This window comes from Eleginops maclovinus, chromosome 17 (assembly GCF_036324505.1).
Source record: "Eleginops maclovinus isolate JMC-PN-2008 ecotype Puerto Natales chromosome 17, JC_Emac_rtc_rv5, whole genome shotgun sequence".
Taxonomy (NCBI): domain Eukaryota; kingdom Metazoa; phylum Chordata; class Actinopteri; order Perciformes; family Eleginopidae; genus Eleginops; species Eleginops maclovinus.
Window position 1 is genome coordinate 6,171,112 of NC_086365.1, and position 19,388 is coordinate 6,190,499.

At 39.8% G+C, this 19,388-nt stretch overlaps 2 protein-coding genes across 5 annotated transcripts in view; one reads left to right on the top strand and one right to left on the bottom strand.

The window, feature by feature from the left end:
* Positions 1-3,171: 3,171 nt before the first annotated feature.
* cd36 (CD36 molecule (CD36 blood group)) lies at positions 3,172-8,702 on the top strand. Its single transcript, XM_063905594.1, has 12 exons — positions 3,172-3,498; positions 3,833-3,993; positions 4,136-4,280; positions 5,473-5,628; positions 5,712-5,803; positions 6,015-6,064; positions 6,192-6,261; positions 6,530-6,717; positions 6,844-6,962; positions 7,043-7,116; positions 7,859-7,913; positions 8,016-8,702. Exons 1-12 carry the CDS (start codon positions 3,376-3,378, stop codon positions 8,184-8,186), a joined length of 1,404 nt encoding a protein of 467 aa, XP_063761664.1. The 5' UTR covers positions 3,172-3,375; the 3' UTR covers positions 8,187-8,702.
* Positions 8,703-9,417: 715 nt separating this feature from the next.
* Positions 9,418-19,388, bottom strand: part of sema3c (sema domain, immunoglobulin domain (Ig), short basic domain, secreted, (semaphorin) 3C) — a 54,722-nt gene continuing 44,751 nt past the window's right edge. For all 4 annotated transcript variants that reach the window (XM_063905589.1, XM_063905593.1, XM_063905592.1 and 1 more), the window contains 8 exons: positions 18,084-18,228; positions 17,713-17,935; positions 15,997-16,085; positions 15,355-15,396; positions 14,957-15,114; positions 14,012-14,079; positions 12,516-12,646; positions 9,418-11,321 (listed from right to left, as the gene is read on the bottom strand). In XM_063905589.1, coding sequence (XP_063761659.1) covers positions 10,896-11,321; positions 12,516-12,646; positions 14,012-14,079; positions 14,957-15,114; positions 15,355-15,396; positions 15,997-16,085; positions 17,713-17,935; positions 18,084-18,228 — 1,282 coding nt within the window. In that variant the 3' untranslated portion in view covers positions 9,418-10,895. The remainder of the gene's footprint in view (positions 11,322-12,515; positions 12,647-14,011; positions 14,080-14,956; positions 15,115-15,354; positions 15,397-15,996; positions 16,086-17,712; positions 17,936-18,083; positions 18,229-19,388) is intronic.

Genomic DNA, 19,388 nt, shown 5'->3' on the forward strand with positions numbered 1-19,388 from the left:
GTAACCTACAGTTCTAGTGTGCATTGTTCCCATGGGAACTAAGCCTTTGAGTGTGGCAGTGTTAGTTCAACCCCCTCCCCATTCAGCTGTACATGACCATTGTTTGTGGTTTAAATAATTTAGCCTGTCAGACAAAGTCAAGTGTGAGTCTTCAAAGTCAACAGTCAGTCTAAAGGTTGGCAGCGTTCACTTCAAAATACTCCACATTAAACCCCCTCAGTGTAAACAACCCTGCAATTTCGATTTCAAACATGTTTTTTTCGGAATAAATGCAAATTTGTGGGGAAGACCTTTCCATTCCAATGTAGGCCGGAGGTTTCCTGCTTTGTCATCTGGGCTTCTTTCCAGGTTTGTGATCACAAGAGTCAGAGGGTGTATCCCTTAGTCAAAAAAGTTGATGACATTTTATTCAACACAAAAAATACCACAGACATATAATACATTTATGTTTTATGAAAAGGACAATGGTCCAATGATCATATAACAGATCGATTATATATAAATTTTTTGTGAGGATGTATGTGCAAATCTATATATTATTTATGAGAAAAGGTCAATTGCTAGATGGCTGTGTGCTTTACAGTAACCATTATTTTTTTCAATCATACTAATGACAAAAAGATGGCATGCTGTCTTTTCTGTATACTGTCGATCTCTCCACATGAATAAGAAAAAGCTGGTTTGTTAAACACACATTTAACTTGTTGTAGCAGAGATACAGGATATTGTTTAATTTTCCAAAACCTAACACTAGCTAAAAATGCCAATTAAACATTTTGGAACCCCAATTAATTGATCAATATATATATATATATATATATATATATTATAACATCTATAAAAACTAAAAATAAGTGTTTAAAAATGTATCAATAAACAAAACCACAATAATAAAACATGCAGTATATCAGAATTACAGTGGTGCAGACATACAAACTGAAATCCAATCCAAATGTTGAAAGTTGTATTTGCCGATCAGTAGTACATATTAGTAAGTAGTAAAGTCAGGTGAGATTGAAACTGTTTTGACAGGAGTGTTTGTTTGAACAGACAGACGGGCATTTGGCACAGAAAGTCAGCACATGGACGGGCCTTCTGGACATGCAGCGAGTGGTGAGGGAATGGTGGTGCTGCTCTCTAGTGGTGATAATATGGAACTTCACATTTCTGCTGCGGTGGCATTTCTGTTTATTAAATGTGGATACGTTATCAAACCATTCAGCTGTCTTTGTTGTTTTTTATTTCTTTCAAGAAAGTCTACTCAGTCATACAGAGAGAATCACTGTCTGCAGAGTGAAAGACGAAAGAAGGGAATCCGTGTATCATTCGTTCATTTGTTTGTCGTTCAGGGGTACAGTTTCAGTTGTACATTTAAACACAGAAGACGGAGAAAAAGGAGAGGGGGGGGGGGGGGGTCAAGCCTGGCAATAATGAAAGAGGCGTTCTGGAAGTTAGGAAGGCAGTATCAACAACATTGTATCACATCTTCTTAATAAGGACTTTTCCAAATCTTAGCAAAGACATGAAAGCCAGTAAATGGAGATTCACTTTAGCACTTCAGAATCACACATTGAGTTATTAAAGTAAGTCAAACATTTTTCTGTTACAGTGCAGAGCAGTTAATATGGGCTGAATAAACAGTATGGACAACCCTAGAGCACAGCGTCAAACATGTCATTGTACAGAAAATGTTATCATTTCAAAAGGGCTACTGCGCTGATTTTGCACTCGTCAGAAAAAGGTTACCTTAAACGCTCACTGATCACAAGCTATACCATGTTTAACATGATATATCTTGTGATAGGTTATGTAACAATTTGAATAATGTCAACAGTTAATAATACATTCAATTTCTACTCTTACAATTGTTCTAAACACATGTGAGCAGTTTATAAAACATAACACAACACAACTTAACCAACCATGATTACTTTCCAATATCCTTTTTTCTATTGTTTTCGTTAAAAATAATGTTAAAACGTTTTTATTATAATTGAAAAAAACTGGAACAAAGCTATAGAATGAATATTATATATTGCATTTAGGCTTTTGGTTTTCTTTACTGAGAGATACAACTTGAGATTTAGTCTAACCCCTTTAAAATGTCCAACATTTTGATTAAAACAGTTGCATTTATTCTGTATCCATTCACATGCTACTATGTAGTTCCAGCACTAGACAGCACAGCCTGTAAAAGCAGTTGTGTAATGCCCTCTATAGTGTCATTGAGATTTGTCATTAAGGCTATCATGGTTCCTGAAATAAATTACAAAGTGGGAATGCAGGTATTCACACAAATGAAGAAAGGGGGTAGTATGTGAGGTAAGGGTTCAGTTCTATGGGAAGTGTAGGATGCAGCATTTTTGACCCTGACCCATAGGAATTGAACAACGATTTAGCCGCTCCACTGCACAGATTGTGAACATGTTGTCCCCTTGTCTTGTTTCGTTCAGTAGCTAAACCAAATTTCAATTGTTTGACCGGCTAGCCTACACAATTTTTGGTTGTGGAAAGAGATTAACAGCAGACAGCGGGACAGTCTGTTTTGTTCCTTGAACTTTTGGCAGATGGTTTGCAAAAGAATTGTATCAATCAATATATATGTGCACAACTAATGTTATGGCGTCACTGATTCGGTTTCAAGAGCTAGAAATTGTGTGTCTCAAATGTCTGTAGAAGAAATAAAGTGCAATTATTTTTATATCCCGTATTAAACTAGACAACCACAAATAAAGACACACTTTTTTTAACGGTCTCAACACTAAGAGGATATACTTATTCATTTATAGGTTCTGGCTTTTGTGTATCTTGTACGGTTGATAGAGAATGACAGATAAGAATTACATTTTTATGAAGGTTATCGTCATTCAGGTCATTGGATATCTAGAACTGATATCCCCTGAAAAATATGATTAAATGAGGATATGGCAAGTCCAGGCTTTTCTTATTGGAGAACAACATGGAGAAGCAGAACAAATACGGTTGTGCACAAATGACTATTTGCTTTATTTAGAGTGTATGTGCCTAATTACATTTCAACCTTTCTCCTCAGTCCAGCAGTTATCATCACCTGCTCAGATAGTCTTACTGATTCCTGGGGGGTAAAATGAACCATGAACCTTTCTTGTCGTTATATAACTTCAGTGATAAGAGGTCCCGGGAAGCCTGCCAGAGGTGTCTGTACCTTTACCTGGCCTCAGTTTCTCTCTCAGCTCCTCTGATGGTACAGCCTGTCTGTGTCACTGATGCTGCTGCTGCTGCCGGGACAAAAAAACAAGACAAGCTGCACATACTAGCACTCACCAACAGATAGAGACAGAAGAAGAACAGGCTGCCAGCAGACAGACGGACGCACGGAGGGAAACGCACACCATAATGGGATGCTGTAACCGGAGGTGCGGGCTGATAGCCGGAGCTGTGTTTGGGGCACTGGTAGCCATCCTGGGAGGCATCCTCATCCCAGTGGGAAACAATATCATTGAGGGGACAGTGGAGAAGGTAAGGTGCTCAGTTTCAACCCGGGTTGGAGAATAGGGAGTGACAGAGTGTGTGAATGTGTGTGTGGAGATCAAGGTGAATGAGGAGAAAGGAGAGGGGAGAGGCGTGCGTTTTGGAAAGCTGCTTCAAATGGTAAACAGGGAGCTGTGCATAAGTATGCCTTGTTTTCATCATGAAAGAACTGTGATTTGTTTTAGACATTAAGACATTTTTTCGGCCGTTTAGATGTCTTTTTTCATAGCAGATGATTCACTCTTTTCAGTGGGGCAGCTGGCCTGCTGGCAGTCTTGAAGGTGTGTTAAAAATAGCCTCTCTGTGTGTCTTTGGGGTCTAGGAAGTTGTTATCGAGCCTGGAACAACAGCTTATGAGAACTGGGTGAGTACAGGGGTAAGCGTGTACAGGCAGTTCTGGTTCTTAGATGTGCAAAATGCCCAGGAGGTTTTGCAGGATGGAGCAATTCCAGTGGTATTGGAGAAAGGACCTTACACATACAGGTAAGGTCGATTTATTCCCCCCTAATAACATAAGTCGGCTCCTAAATTAGCTCTTCATCACATTTATCTGATATATAATTTAGAGAAATATCCATTTGTCAAACACAATTAAATGTCTGAGTAAGACCCTTTTCCCATTCAGGACAAGATATATTCCTAAAGAGAACATCACATTCCACCCCAATCACACCGTCTCCTTCACGCTGCCTATGGGCGCCATCTTCGAGCCCTCCAGGTCGGTGGGGACAGAGGAAGACAAAGTCACCTCCCTCAACCTGGGTGTGGCTGTACGTGAGTGTCACCTCACTGTGTGGTGATTCCTGACTTGACTCAGCTGTACTATTAATAGTTACTACCTCTGTGCCAAATCGTGCTAAGCTGCCATGTTGAGGGTTGCTTTGGTCTGCAACCCACTCATTTTAGTTGTTTACTTTTTGTGCCATATTCTATTTATAGGGCTTAAAACTGTCTAGAAATTCAGAATTACTAAGGCAGAGATGCAATAGGCTGTTTTCCTGTGCTGTTAATCATTTTGCGACCCTTCAGATTTAACATGTGATCCCATAAAAGGTCCTAATACCCATGTTAGCTACAATCATATCATCAAGGATAGTCAGACTGTAATACAATTACATATTTAAGCAAATTCAAATTTGGTTTGCGCAAATTAAGGTTTGCACTGACGATATTTGAGTTTTAATAATGATGCAAATACTACACATATTTGACAAAACTCTTCCTTTTCAGGAAGCAAAAGTTACCCAAACTGAAATGTTAAAAATATGCGCTATTCAACAAGCGTTTGCTCTGATGAATCCAAGCATGTTTATAAAAAAAAGGGAGTTAGCTTGGTTAGCCAGAGAGTATCAGCCGTGGCTAGACGGTAAAATGCGATTGGCTAACTTCTGGTTGGATGTTGAAAGGTAAACATTTACTTTGAGTGGTTAAAGTTTACAAAGATTTATCCAGAGTTTTTTTCGAAAATCCACACTCTAAACATAACCCCGCGAGTTAGCTACAATAGCTACTAAATACCAAACTGTTGTATAAAAGACAAGCAAAGACTATGCCTGAATAAAATGCTAAAATTCTGATTGAAATCCCAAATTAGGTCAAAATAGTACACATTTAGGCAAGTATTGTCAGAAGACCTCAGGCTAACGCATGGTTCAAAGATGCTGCTGTGATGGAGTCTGCAAAATATGAGCAGCGGGGAAGTTATCATTTTTCATAAAAGCAGTCTTTGTTTACGGCTAAAGTGCTTTCTCTTCAAACTTTGATAAGGCTTAAATGATGAGCATGAGCCATTCCAACTCTGTATGTAAGCCATAAGGCAGTATCACAGTCATAAAAGAGGCTTATTGACTTGGGAAACCAGTTATGTTTCCCAGGCAAATTGTTATAGAACCATGTTAACTTTAATAATTGACACTATCATAGATCGCTTTCCAAATTTAAGGACATTTTTCTTTCTGACAGGGAGCTTATTCTCTGGTTCCAAAACCGCTTCATGGTATACTGGAGAATCTGATAAAGTCAAGCAACTCCTCGTTGTTCCAGAACCGTACAGTTGGCGAATTGCTGTGGGGTTACCAAGACCCCTTGTTGAAAGATAACGTTGGCCTATTTTCACCTGTAAGTAAACTAATATTATAGCTCACAACATGTACACAGGGACACCTCAGTTATAAACAATTTTCTTGTTTTCTTTCCTCTAGTACAATGGTACATATGATGGATACTACAATGTCTTTGATGGAAAGGAGGATGTCTCAAAAGTTGGATTTATTGACAGGTGGCGAGGAGAGAGGTGAGTCTGTTTGTGTATAAAGTATTACAGTTTGAAACCTTGATCTTTTTATCAGTTTCTACAGATATGAAGCGAGAATCCAGTTGGTGTTTGATCAATTCAAGTTAATCATGTTGCACAGCTTCTGCCAAATGAGAATGCAGCTTTTTTTTCATATCTTAGGCTGTTAAATCAAATGTTCTGTCTGACAAATTGAATTTTGTTCCAATAGGGTCTTACAATTCTGGGGCGACAAGTACTGTGACATGATCAACGGGACAGGTGCGGCTCTATGTAGAAAAAAGCCACAAGACTCCTTTTCTATTTGAACTGATCTCTAACACACTCCTGCATCTCTAAATGCAGACGAGTCACCTCTCTGACCTAATTTCTTCTCCCCCTTTCTCAGATGCTTCTTCATTCCCTCCCTTTTTGGACAAGAAGAAGCCTCTGTATTTCTTCTCATCAGACATCTGCAGGTGATTAAGAGTTTCATTTTGTAGGAGCTATTTCATCTGAGGCAGTCTGACTGTGCTTTGCAAACATTAAGTAGGGCAGTAAGTGTCAACGATGGGAGATTTAACATCCTAATTAAGGAACGTCAACCATTCGTATGTTCTTCTTAGAAACCACTAGAGGTCAGAGCTTTTCAATACCAAAACCATAGTCATGTACTGAAGTAAGTTGCATAGTAGAGGCCAAAGATTACTGGGAACAGGAGGTCAGTTTGTGGTGTTCTGTCTTCAGGTCTGTGTCAGCTGGCTTTGAGCAGAGCTTGGATCTGAAAGGGATTGAAGTGTACCGCTACATCCTCCAGCCAAACACCCTGGCCTCCCCAACGGTCAACCCAGACAACAAATGTTTCTGCACAAACCAAGAGACCACGAACAATTGTACCTTGGCAGGAGTTCTTGACATCAGCACCTGTCAAGGAGGTCAGTTTGCATTTATTTTGTTGGGCACAACACAAATCCAGGCGTCCCAAAACGTTCCTCTACTGTTGTATCATTCTGCTCAAGCAACTTTATACTAAAAACTCTCTTTATTTGCCATTTCAACAGGGAAACCTATCTATATCTCTCTGGCCCACTTTCTCGGTGGCAGTCAGTCCCTACTTGAAAACGTGAAGGGCCTCAACCCCAGCCAGGAGCACCATGGCACCTACTTGGACGTGGAACCAGTAAGAGTTCCTCATCTTTGGGATTTTTGACTTTTAGCGGCAACAACTCTAATGCTAATTTTGTGGTGTATTTTCTCCAGACAACCGGATTCACCTTGAGGTTTGCCAAGAGAATTCAAGTGAACATGATGTATGGACCATCAAACGTCATCACGTATGTTCCTTACACTTTTAAAATAAATGATAATGCTTATTCCCTTTCTTGAGTAAAATGGGAAGATTGAGACCAATCATGTCTGAAGGGTGAAGCTAAATCCAAGATCTAGTTAACCTAACTTAGTATAAAGACTCAAAGCAGGGGATAAAAGATAGTCTGCCTTTGTTAAGTTCATAGACATTTAAAAAAAAATAGGAAGTGGTAGTTTATAAGGGTCAGGGGTCATCCCAATTTCCCAGGGTCCTATGTTCCCCTATAAACATCAGAAGAGATTAGTAAGGGCTATCGGGGACGTGAAAATGCAGTTTGAAGGCATAAATGGTGTTAACCAACGTGGAAATATCAATGTCTAATGTCAGGAACCCGAATTTGAGGCAGTAGGTTTCAACGGGTCATCATGACACTTCAGGCTGTAGGTGGGTGTTTTCAATATATGAATCCATGGAAATATACATTGAACATTCAACATAAAAAAATTAAAAAAGGGTAGATACTTAGAGGACTTAGATGTGCCAAAGAATGATTTGGCATTGCATGGACTGCTAAGCTAACTGCTAAGCTAACCTGCTGCTTACTGAGGCTTCATTTTACCAAGCATACAGGAGACATGGTGTGTTACAAAGTGTCAAACCATTTCTTTAAGAGTTTGCACAGTATTTCTGTCAAACAATGCAACATCAAAAAGTTAAGTTTGAGACATCATGCTCTGAATACCAAGTAATGAACTCTTTCTCTGCAGGGTGCTTAAGAAAGTCAAGGATTACACCATATTCCCTATTGTTTGGATGAATGAGGTAAGATAAAAACAGAGCCCTGCAGTCATGAAGTTCAGAGTGCGTTCACTCAGGGTGCATGATAATGAGTCACACTTTCCCTGTCTCAATCTGTGAAACCAGACTGCCGCGTTGGATGACGAGACAGCTGACATTTTGAAGAAGGAACTCGTCTCCCGTATCGAGATGTTGGACATAACACAGAAGGCACTGCTGGGCACCGGTGTGGCCATCTTTGTCATTTGTCTCATTTCCTACTTCGTGGTGAGGAGACACCAAAGCAAGATTGTGTAAATGAATCGCACAGAAGTGTCTGATGTGTGCAGGTGGCAGAGCACAGTGGGTTTAAGCTGCTATGAGACATTGAACCTTTTGATATAGACTTGTACTTTTTTGTAATTTCAGTGTTATTTATAAAGTCATACTTCCTTTGATACCAGGGGGAATACTGTGATTTTGTAAAGCTTGAGAGCTTTGCTAAGTTTAATTTCAATTGCAAACACTGTAACATTAAATCTATCAGGGATCTTTCAAGGGAGAGCAGATGGAGAATCCTCTTTAGTCTCAAGATATTCTGTAAATTTGCACAGAGGAGAAATGGGTTTGTTTGACATCCTTGGCAAGAATTGTACGATTCTAATATTGCGCAAATATTTGTATACTTTGCTTGAATAGTGTCTTCAAAATGAATAAAAACTGTCAAAGAGTTTCTCATTGGGTGTTCTGTATGCCTTCTATTGGATTGTTCCTGCCTGGCAACAGTCTTGGTCCAAAATACATCTGCTGAAACAAACCTCTGCATTGTGCACGAAAAATTCCTCTATACCTTAAGAGGCCCATAAATCAGAAATAGTTATAAAATGTGCTGGGGGATGATTACAGTGGTTTTGAATGGTACTTGGGTTTGTTTGGTGAGAAAGCAGTATTTCGGCCCAGCAGGAGGCCCCTCTTGACTTTTATGGGTTTTAAATGACCCTCTGCAGCCTCATGGGTGTCTTTCATTCGACTGTCAGGTCGATTATAATGGAGTGTTTCATTGGGATTGAAATGGTGCAATGTCTCCCCTTTTAGGCTTCTGTATTAAACATACATTTACCAGGTTGTCAAAGTTTCCTCCAGGTTAATATTTTACAGAATAGTTTCAAACTTTGTGAAATTTGAATCTATTTTTCCTTTTAAGTAGGTTCTACAGTTGATCAACACCCCTCGCTATGTTTTGTTACATTGGTACAGAGCCATGGTAGCTGTTTTCAGGCTTTATGCTAAGCTAAGCTAACCAGCTCTGGATCGTAGCTTCTTATTTATGGTACAGATATGAGAGGAATCAATCTTCTCATCTGAATTTCAGCAAGTAAAGCAAATAAGAAAATGTCCACAAATCACATTATGTGTGACTGTACCTCTAAAGGATATCATAATAAGCTAGCATCATATGGCCATTGAAGTAAACTGAGGAATAAAGTATGGGCTAGTAAAAAATATTTATACAATTTCTGAGAATAAAAAGCATGATTTTCCTTTAAAATTGAGATTTATCGAAACAGATTTATTCAGGCTATCATGACATTAATAAATAGAAATACATATGTTTCATAACACTGAAATGATACTGCGTTGACATGATGCTTTATGAAATGCAGAGCAGATGTCTGTTTAGAGGGAAGGTAGGACTAGAGTCTTTTCTCAAAATAAAAACAATACCGCATGTCTCTGCAATTTGCAGATACAGTCATAGTTGGTGAAATATGTTGAAATTATATACAATTTTTCCCAAACATCTGCACAAAATTAAATTAAAAGGAGGACAAAAACAAAAACACACTCTGTACACAAGCAACGAATACATTCTATCTACATTAACTACCCTTCTGAAAAAAGTCTATTCACATATGTCAATTAACTATTTTCTGATTGTGGAAAATGTGAAATCCAAAGAAGGATATTGTCACGTTTCAGCATCTACATGTTGTTGTAAACTATGCTGTAAAAATAAAAATGTGCGTGTATGTTAATGAATCATATCTAATCCAGGAGAGGATTTCTGATGAATTTCTATAAACATGCTTCTGCACTAGAAACCAAGAAGAGAATATGCAGCTGACTTACAGTGAGGCAGTTTCAATTACATGTACATTTGAGTAATAGAATCACAGGATTTCATATGCTGCTGAGTATTTCACTTCTATTTCTAACATAAGCCCTGGATGTAACATTTGGCCTCTGAACTAATTTCTTTTTCACTTAGAGCACTGTAATACAACACTTTTTATTGTGGCTACTTCCCATCTGTTCCTTGTGTTAACAGTGCTATTGTGGACAGTGAGGCAGTCAGCCTATGAGCAAATAAACACTTTCTTTTCTCACAAATTGACTTTTTATTACCCTACAGTATGTGTGCCCACACAGCAATTTTAGCCATTCCCCTGAACAGAGAACACTTTGCTAGTTTAAGTAAATAAAGAAATGTGAGTAGAATCTAATAAAATACTAATGTTATACTTGGAGAGGGCCCTTACTATAAAGCATGCAGCTGTCTCCCTTTTTCCCTTTTCAATCTATTTTATTTACTATCATGATTTTTCCAATTACCAATCCATCCATATCAAATTCATTGTGAGCTAATATCCAGCTAGTCCAATTTCCCCTCTAATATCTAAAATATGATAAGATCATTGACCGTAGCTGCATCTTAAGGTGTATTATCATAAGCAATATCAGCTTACACCACAGGTTATTAGTGACACTCACAACAGAGTCGTTTCCATCTGTTGTGACTGCGACGGCAAAGGAGTTGCTAGTGGGTGCCTGTGCGTGTGTATTAGTGTATGTCACAGCCATCTGGTCACCGTACCTCATGCAAGAAAAAGAGCCCGAAAAACAACTCCCCAAACCCACCTGTATGTTTTTTTTCCTGTACATCCACAGTGCAGTTTGAGATGAGAGTTGGAAAATGAGGGTCTAGAAACAGAAAGGTGTTTGCGTCAGTTTGTGCACCTTGCTGTGTCAGACCTCTGGGATGTGGTTGCGGCGGTTGCGGCTCTTCCTACGGTCCAGAAGGGGCTTCAGTTTGGCCATGTCCCCCCTGAGAGGGCCAGGCGGTGGAGGCTTCTGCTGCTGTTGCCTCTGCTGGAGGTTCTGCAGCTGCTTCCTCTCTTTGCAATACTGTTGCACAGCCAGGCTCTCTGACGGACTGAAGGCTGACAGCAGGACCTTGGGGTGCAGTGTGCTGGCCCAGGCCCACGGAGACTGTTGTTTGTCCGTCAGCACGCTCACCATGGCCTCGCTCAGCACCCGCAGGCGGATCTTGGCGACAGTGCGCTTGAAGCTGTTCTCGGTGGTAAGGCAGTAGTAAAGGCCCTGGTCGGACATCTGGACGGAGCGGATGAGGAGGCCGTGCTCTGTGGAGAGGACGCGCTCACTCAGCTTCACCTGAGGTCGGCACAGGTAGGTTGTGTCACAATCACACAGTTTGCACCAGAGGATTTGAGAAGATTCAAATCTATTTTTAAATAAGCCATACAATACTGACTGGTGACTACAATGGTGTTTCAGGTACAACAATTCAAAAAGGTGAAATTATGAGGACTGATATTCTGTTGTATTAAAGTGGTTCATTTTGGAGAAAAACTCACACATGTTTCATATGTCAAAGAAAATGAATTGTGAACATTTGGAAATATTCTGTTTAGTTTGACTTACATTAACCCTAATGACAGTTTCAACTGACATGAAAAATAATATGAATAATGACTTAACTCAGATTTAGGAGTCTCTGTCATTATCGATTACGCAAAGACCTGCTCGTCCTTCCATTATTGTCACGTGATGTTGATTGGAAAAGGCAAAATGGGCTACTTTAATTCAATGTATCTTACAGGTTATAATTGTATATGTTTATCTCAACAAGAAAGCATTCTCTGTAGAAATTTGAACATTTGAAACACTGAAGTGTTAAAATGTCAGCCATAGTGGAGGTGATGAAAGTAGTTGAAATGTTTTGATAGTTAATTATTTAAAATGACTGTTGCTGACTAAATGCAACAGTTTATTCCTTCTCCACTGACCACTCTATACTATAATCAGCCAGACATTAGATTGTAAAATCTCCATAATTACACACTATAAATCTAAAGGGATTTATTTCCATGCCAACTTCTTTTCTCATGGGCAAACGCCTATAAAAACGCCCATTACTCCGAATACACGCCGTAGAACTGAGATTTAAATCCATAAAAGATGTTTCATGCAGACGCTCTCTTGTCCAGCTCTATTTAATCTTTCACAGCCTTTCAAGGGGTTAAAAGGGGTGTCAAATATTTGTAAAATCTTTCCCTGCTGAGAGTCCAGTCATTAGTCAAGGTCCATATCAAGTTAGATCTGTATCACTGCTCATTTTGATGGTACGTGTTCACCGTGTCATTCCTCACGCAGCTCCAGATAAAGCGGTTAGCTCATTTAATTGCCATAAAGTGTCTACTGTTTGATTTAATATTTAACATGTGACCAAAACACCAAAACTAAGTTTAATCCGATACATCTCGAAAAGATTTTTATTGTACCTAATGTTACATATGACACATGTGGTGCTGTTGACCTTTGACCTTTTCTGAATGTGAAACTGACCTCTTTCCTCCTGTCGTTGTCCCTGTGAATGAGCCAGCGAATGGATGCCTGAGGAGACTTTGGAAGACACTCGAGGAAAGTGGTGTTGTTTTTCACGCCGTACTGCGTCATCTCCACTGCGTTTCTGTAGGCTAACACACAAACAAACACACCCAAACACAGAGTCAGGCGAGTCGCTTCACACGTCACTTGCCGACAGACACAAACCCCACAGATGGACTCAAATCTGTCTCAAGTCCCAACAGTGAGAGGGAAATGTTTGCACAGAGCTTAGTCCGGCCACCTGCAGCACAACCAAGACCCCCACGCAGATTTATTCAGTCTCTACACACTGACAAACGAACATTCAATGCATCATAGCAACACCGTTTCGTCTCATTTTCAGTGTTGTGTTTGTCGCAGGTAATTGGTTCATCACTAAACTGAATGTATGACAGGGTTCTTACTTATTAAACGTAATGGCCATATGGTTGGTTCAACCTTGTTGAAATTCACCTTGTTTGTAGTTTAAATATGTAAACTGTTCATGAAAATGGGACACTCCTCCATATTAACTGCACCTTGCCAGTAGTACTGACACACAAAGCCATACAGAATGAACTACAATCCAAAAAGTGCCAAAAAATGTAATATTTAAAATGGCATATATTTTCCTGATGTCTGTGTGAATGTGAATCTATATTGTTTCAGTATGTCTAACATGAGAAATGTCCTGCTACAAATAGGCCTACATTACATCAGTACATTTGTAGCTGCATACTTCTTTTTACACTTCAAATGGCATTTAAAAACGAGATGAGAAAACCCCCTGACATTTTATCACCTTATAGGCCTACATGTGTTTAGGCTAACAGGCTAGCTAACTGTTATCTATCTATACATCCTGCTGCCAACATTAGCATTCATTTAGAGTTTTGTTTCTGGCCACCTGATGAATGTAAGGTCATTTATTTGTATGTAGTGTTAACTCATGTTTACTCTGTTTTGGTTGCTGCTAACTCTGGAGAAAAATATCTGCCTTTATAGCTGTTAGCATACAACAACTGTATGCTAATGTTGCCTACTGGGCAGTTAGCTTAAAAAAAACATTAGCAAAAAGATGCTAAGCTCCTTAGAGCTGAGAGAAAAAGTAAAGTTGGGAAATAATTCTCTGTGGGTTTGTCAGCATTGTCATTACACAGTCATTTGAACTTTAGGCAATATCTTTCTTATCAGTTTTGCATTATGGTGGTATACTTTTTCACATGCATGCTTCGGCTGCGGTTCTGAAGCCCAAAATTGAGTTTATCACTATGCATCAAGATTTATTACTGTAGATAATTGTAATACTTTTTTAACCCTTTTAATTGCTTTGTTGATGTCTTTTAATATGGGCCCATATAAACACTGTTTAAAGATTGGATTACGTTGCAGGTGCCAGCAGTTGTTTTAACCTCTGCCACATTGTAAATTAGGTCCTTACCACAATGTATTTCAGAGTTCAAATAAAGATATACCTTTGAGATTAAATCCTCTGCATTGAGTGAGTGGATTTCCATGCATAATGTCCTGCCGTCTGCTTCTCCTGAAGAAAATATGAAAGAAAATAGCAGTGAGTATAAATACACTATAGCTCAGAAAAAAAATGCATAACCTTCCTCCTCACATGATCATCTCATTAATTCTGTGGTAGAATCAGTCAGTGCCAAAACAATAAGAGGAAAATCTGACAGTTATTCCACAGTGATGCACACTCGTGTCAAACAGCTCGAGGAAGAGCGCATGTACACAGCTGACACACTTCAGACACATTTTCCACAGGAAAAAAAGAGTCTGTGCTTATGTTCTGGGACCAAACTAAACTTGACCTGTGTCTGAATGGAATGTCAAGAGACACACAGCCGGTCCTTAAAGAGACCAGAGAGGTATCGCTTCAGAGGCGAGGTGTCACTCATACCTTCTTGTCTGTGTTATGTCTAGCAGACTGAGGGAAACAATGAAAGCATAATTAGTGACATATTTACATTGAAGTGTGCACTGAAAGATCTTTCAGCCCTTACAAGTTGTAAGCAGCTCCTTTCTATTTTTGATCAACAGTTTTTGGTCCATCTGTTGAATACAACCAATTTGCTGTACATTTGTTGAATCATATCTGTTGGAAGCTCAAATCTACTAGATTGCCAAAGCAAGTGGGCAAAAGTGAACTGAAAACAGTACACTATTCAAAAATCTGCACCATGCAAATGTTTATTTAACACTTTGACAAAGCTGCCTCTATGAATGGGCTCCTTAATCAACACCTGTCAACACTTATTAACACTGAAAATGTATTTTGGGGAGTTTTTTTCTACACTGCCAAGCAAACAATCCTTGGGCAATACTTCTTAGAGAGAAATTTAAAGATACTGAATACTGGCACCAAACTGAAGTTAAGAAGCCTAAAGCTGTAAACCATTGAGTACCTTTTGCTGCTGGGATAGAAGCGCGAGCAGCTGAGTCCGTCCCAGGCGCAGTAGGGGTCTCTGGCGAGGCAGCAGTCAGCGCAAGCCGAGCCATAAGCGTGACAACGGTGCAGGGAAACCTGTGAGACCCCGAACTCAGAGCTGACATACAGCTGTTGCTGTAAAGTAAACAGTTCAAATGTCAGCAGTCCTGTTTGTCTTAATAAGTGGCCAGCTGACAGGAAAATGAGGCAGAGCGCCGAAACAATTATGACTTATTATTTCCTTGCCCTTAGGGGGCTTATTATGCACAGTAGATTTCTGTTTCGTGCATTACATAGTAGCCACAGACAATGAATAACATATTAAAACAATGAAAGTGCACTTGAATTGTGAGGTGAGCAAAGTTTGGCACTTACTTTTTTCGAGGATATTCTCAAGTTTGTAACAGGAGCTTGATTCTGAAAAATAGGACATACAAGAGCCCAGTTCAGAGGTTTTCAAAATGTGTTTAAACTTACTTCTGTCTTAAACTCAGAGGAATAGTTAGGAACATGTTGGGGAAATAGGCAAGGAACAGTTTATGATGATTTTACTTTAATAGAAAAAACTATCTTAGCAAAGACGGTAGACATCTAGGACCAGCTTCTCGCCAGATGTAACTGTACATAAATATATTCCTTCTTTAGCGAATAAATCTCCTTTGATTGATAAACTGCGATAGTCCAGGTGTAGTGGAAGATGAAAGCAGGCGAGGCATTAACTTCTGCACACAAGTTGATCACACTCGAGGTGTTTTGAGTTGAGATAAACCAACATGTGCGAAGGTTCACTAGGGGCAACAACCAGACTGTTGCAGTATGTTAGCATGTTTCCCATCACTCTCCGTTTCACTACACTGCAGAACATCCATCTCCTGAATGCCACCCCGCGTCTGTCTGTCCGCCCCTGGCCTTTGTGTTGTGGCCAGCCGCCCCCCCCCTGCCTTTGATTTTGGGGGATGGAAAAGGGATGAAAGCTAGAGCATAATGAAAGAAAGGAGAGTAAAGCAGACAGCTGACCTTAAACACTTCCAGCTCCTCCAGGATCAGATCTTCATGGAGGGTTTGATTGCTTGGCAGTACAATAACCTTCTGTACTGTACCCTTGTCTAGAGGCAGAAAGCACACATGTCATGAGCATTTAACAACCGTGTGAAACAGATATGCCCACTCACCCTACTGAGAATGCAGTGAAACTAGAATACAACACTTGTGAATTTGTTTTTTTACTCTGAGTCTGTTTTCCTTTGCCCATGTTTGCTTTTGAATTAGGCATGATAGCCACGGGCAGTTTTCATAGCAAAATCCACTGTGTCAGGGGTGGGAATTGAAGCTCTTAAGCCTGTGTGAGGGAGGACAAGGGCCACAGAAAGGGCAAAATTCAAAGCAACAATCATCAACGTGGCTGTTTTGTCCTGGGAGTTGGAGCGGCCGAGCAGGGAGAAGGAGTTGCAGTAACAGCTCCTGGAAATGCGTGATAAGAGCGCCTCCCTCATCCTTGAGACAAAGCAGCATTTTTTGGAGCTCAGATATGGGTTGGACACAGCACTGGCTTTTCTTCAAGAATCCATGCGGGAGAAACAGAATGCAAAGGCTGGCTGATAAACACAAGCAGCTGTGAGAGAGAGAGCCCGAAAGCTGCTTGCTGAATTCAAATCTGTGTCGACACGCACGAGAATGGATGCATGCATAATTAAATACACACACACATTTTATTCTGTTAAACCAACATGTTTTGGGTGCAGAAAAAAGAAATGTAGTATTATAGTTGTGCTGCTTGGACATGTGCCTGCCTGCGAGGTGATCTATGCGTTTCTGGTAATTTATAAAAACAAATATTCAATATTAAGGTTAAAACAGGTAAAAAATATCTGCAGGTTTCTCACATGAATCAATGAAAGCAAACCATAAAAAGTCAAAGTCCTCTCTTAAGGCACTTTGTCCTCTTACCCTGCCTGTGACCTGTTTGTGACATCATTCATCATAAATGCTGTATCATGCTTTCACGTCTGGGTTTTCAAATTTGCCAACCCACCCACAATATCTAATTGTCGCTGTTATCGGTTTATCTGATAACCAGCGGTTGCAATCGGACTTCACTTAACATTCATTTAAACACTGCACGTCAACTCACACGAAAGAAGTACATAAGAGGTTAGAGGATTGGAGTGACTGTGACAGCTCCATAAGACGCCCATTAGAACTTGACTAATAAATCAGCCAAGGAAATACTAGCTCATATGACACTTCACCTGTGTAACAAGCTGATGAGACATCAGATATTAGGGGAGAACATTTTTAAATATATAACAAATGTACTGCTTAATATAACTTTTGGTCACATTCTTAAAAATCTATTTGCGGGTATCTGAATCAAAATAGTGTGTTTATTATTTTTTTTAAATGAACGCTGACGTACTGTATTTATGAGAAACATCACACTTATTGTTATCGATAACAGCCTTAAAAATCCTGTATTGATCAGGTGGTGATAGTCAGCCAAAAGTAATGCAAGTAAAAAAATACATTTAGACTGCACAAAGAGAATTTCTGCATCATTGAGCTCATGGGAAAAGGACAGATGTGTGCCTATTTGTTGAAAGAGTGCTATTATGTTACTAGAATGGGCTTGACGTGAGGTTAAAGTGACCTTCACCTTTTTTTTTGGAGACAAAAAACCCCATTAAATTTGTCTCTGCTTTGCTGAAAAGTGCAGGAGCTGTTTTTCTTTTATACCTGTTCCCAAGAAGAGCACTTGGTAGTTGCCGTCGGAGGCCATGACCTGGTCCACTGCCACTGATGTGTATTTGTAGTCAGCATTGGTCCGAACGACCAGAGGTCTCCTCCCCACCGGGTAGATGGGGTTGAACATGACTGGATGGTTCCTCACGAAGGTCACCACGTCATCTGGGAACTCCTTTGTTGTGTGGATGTCAGGTGTGAAGGCTCCACCGGGACACTGAAACAAAAGAGGGTGAGAGTTTTGAGTTAAAAACAATGTCAGTATCATAATTGACGCAATACATTAAATTCATTTATGTTGAATAGTTTAAGAGTCCTGCTCTGGAATAATGAATGAATTAATGAAGGCTGATAAATTAACTCACAGTTCCGGGCCTTGGGTAAGGTATGCGCCCCTGGAAGGCCACCCACTGAAAGTTTGGTCCGTCTCTGTGAGCGAAGGGCCCGTTGAACACGGTGAGGATGTCGGCCATGTTGTACACGCACACTGCCGAGCCTTTAAACACGGAGCTGAGGAAATGAGATGCATACTTTGAATAAAACACAACAGTGGGAACCTACTACAATCACAACCTGGAGACCCACCCCGCTGAAATATTCTGCAGTTGTTTATTAAATCTCTGTTTCTAAGGATGTTATGCAGTCTGGGTCGAACCAAGGCCACTCTCCAGAGGGGACAGCTCTCCTAGTCCCCCTTCGTTTATCTGATGTGGCTTGGTTTAGTCATTTAAAAGCACACCGCTTTACAGATAAAAGAGTCTTTGTTGAAAAGGGGCGCAGAAGCATATTGTGTGAAGTGGAGACGGAGCAATAATCACAGTGTGGAGAAAGGAATAACATAGAGGTTTGAGACCTGAAGGACCTCACTGTTTGGTTTGGCTAAGTTCTTTGAGGCGGGATACTCTACTGTAACCTTTCTATGATCCTCGGGTAACAAGTGGATCGAGTGGTGGGGCAGCGTCACCCTCGGTTAACCAGATGAAATCAATTAGAGATCAGAAGACATGGATCGAGTGACCATTACTTTAAACCTCAACATTACTATGCAACCTTGCTGACTGAGACTTTCTGCTGAATGAAAGATGTTTCATCTTTTTCATTTAGTGTGGTTTTCCCTAATTACTACAGAGGTTGAGTTAGTATAACGTATGTTTATTTCCCCATCATTTCTTTTTTGAAGAGATCATCAAAGTTGCCCAAGTAATTTTTTTCTGGGATTAATTGTACTAAGAGCTCTACAAGGGCCTTAAGAAACTAAATATTGTTGACTTTTAACGTTTTATGTAATTAATATAATGTTGAAAAGAATACAATGTGTGTAAAGATGTGGTTTTTAACAATTTTAAGAAAAACTGTGTTTCTTATTGGGTTGTGAAAGACTCCAGGGACCTTAGGGACAAGGACTGTAAGCAGCCTTTAAAACTGTTAAAACACACAGTAAAAACAACAACAAAAAAACATCTGGTGCTATGTTTTAGATTTTAGTACACCATCGTTGCAACTAACAACCCCAAAATCTGACAAACGAGGCTCTGGTTTCACCTATCTGAAAAATGCATCAATAAAATCTTTAATCAAACATAAAAATCTGACCAACACTAAATGTCACGTAAAACATATACTGTATTCATGCACACTATAAACATATCCTTTTCACTCTGTCAACATAA

Bases quoted from the DNA above. Each gene is read 5' to 3' on its own strand.
- cd36 (XM_063905594.1), top strand. From the start codon at position 3,376: ATGGGATGCTGTAACCGGAGGTGCGGGCTGATAGCCGGAGCTGTGTTT. The intron at 3,994-4,135 runs GTAAGGTCGATT...TTTCCCATTCAG, and splicing joins AAAGGACCTTACACATACAG to GACAAGATATATTCCTAAAG. The intron at 6,963-7,042 runs GTAAGAGTTCCT...TATTTTCTCCAG, and splicing joins CCTACTTGGACGTGGAACCA to ACAACCGGATTCACCTTGAG.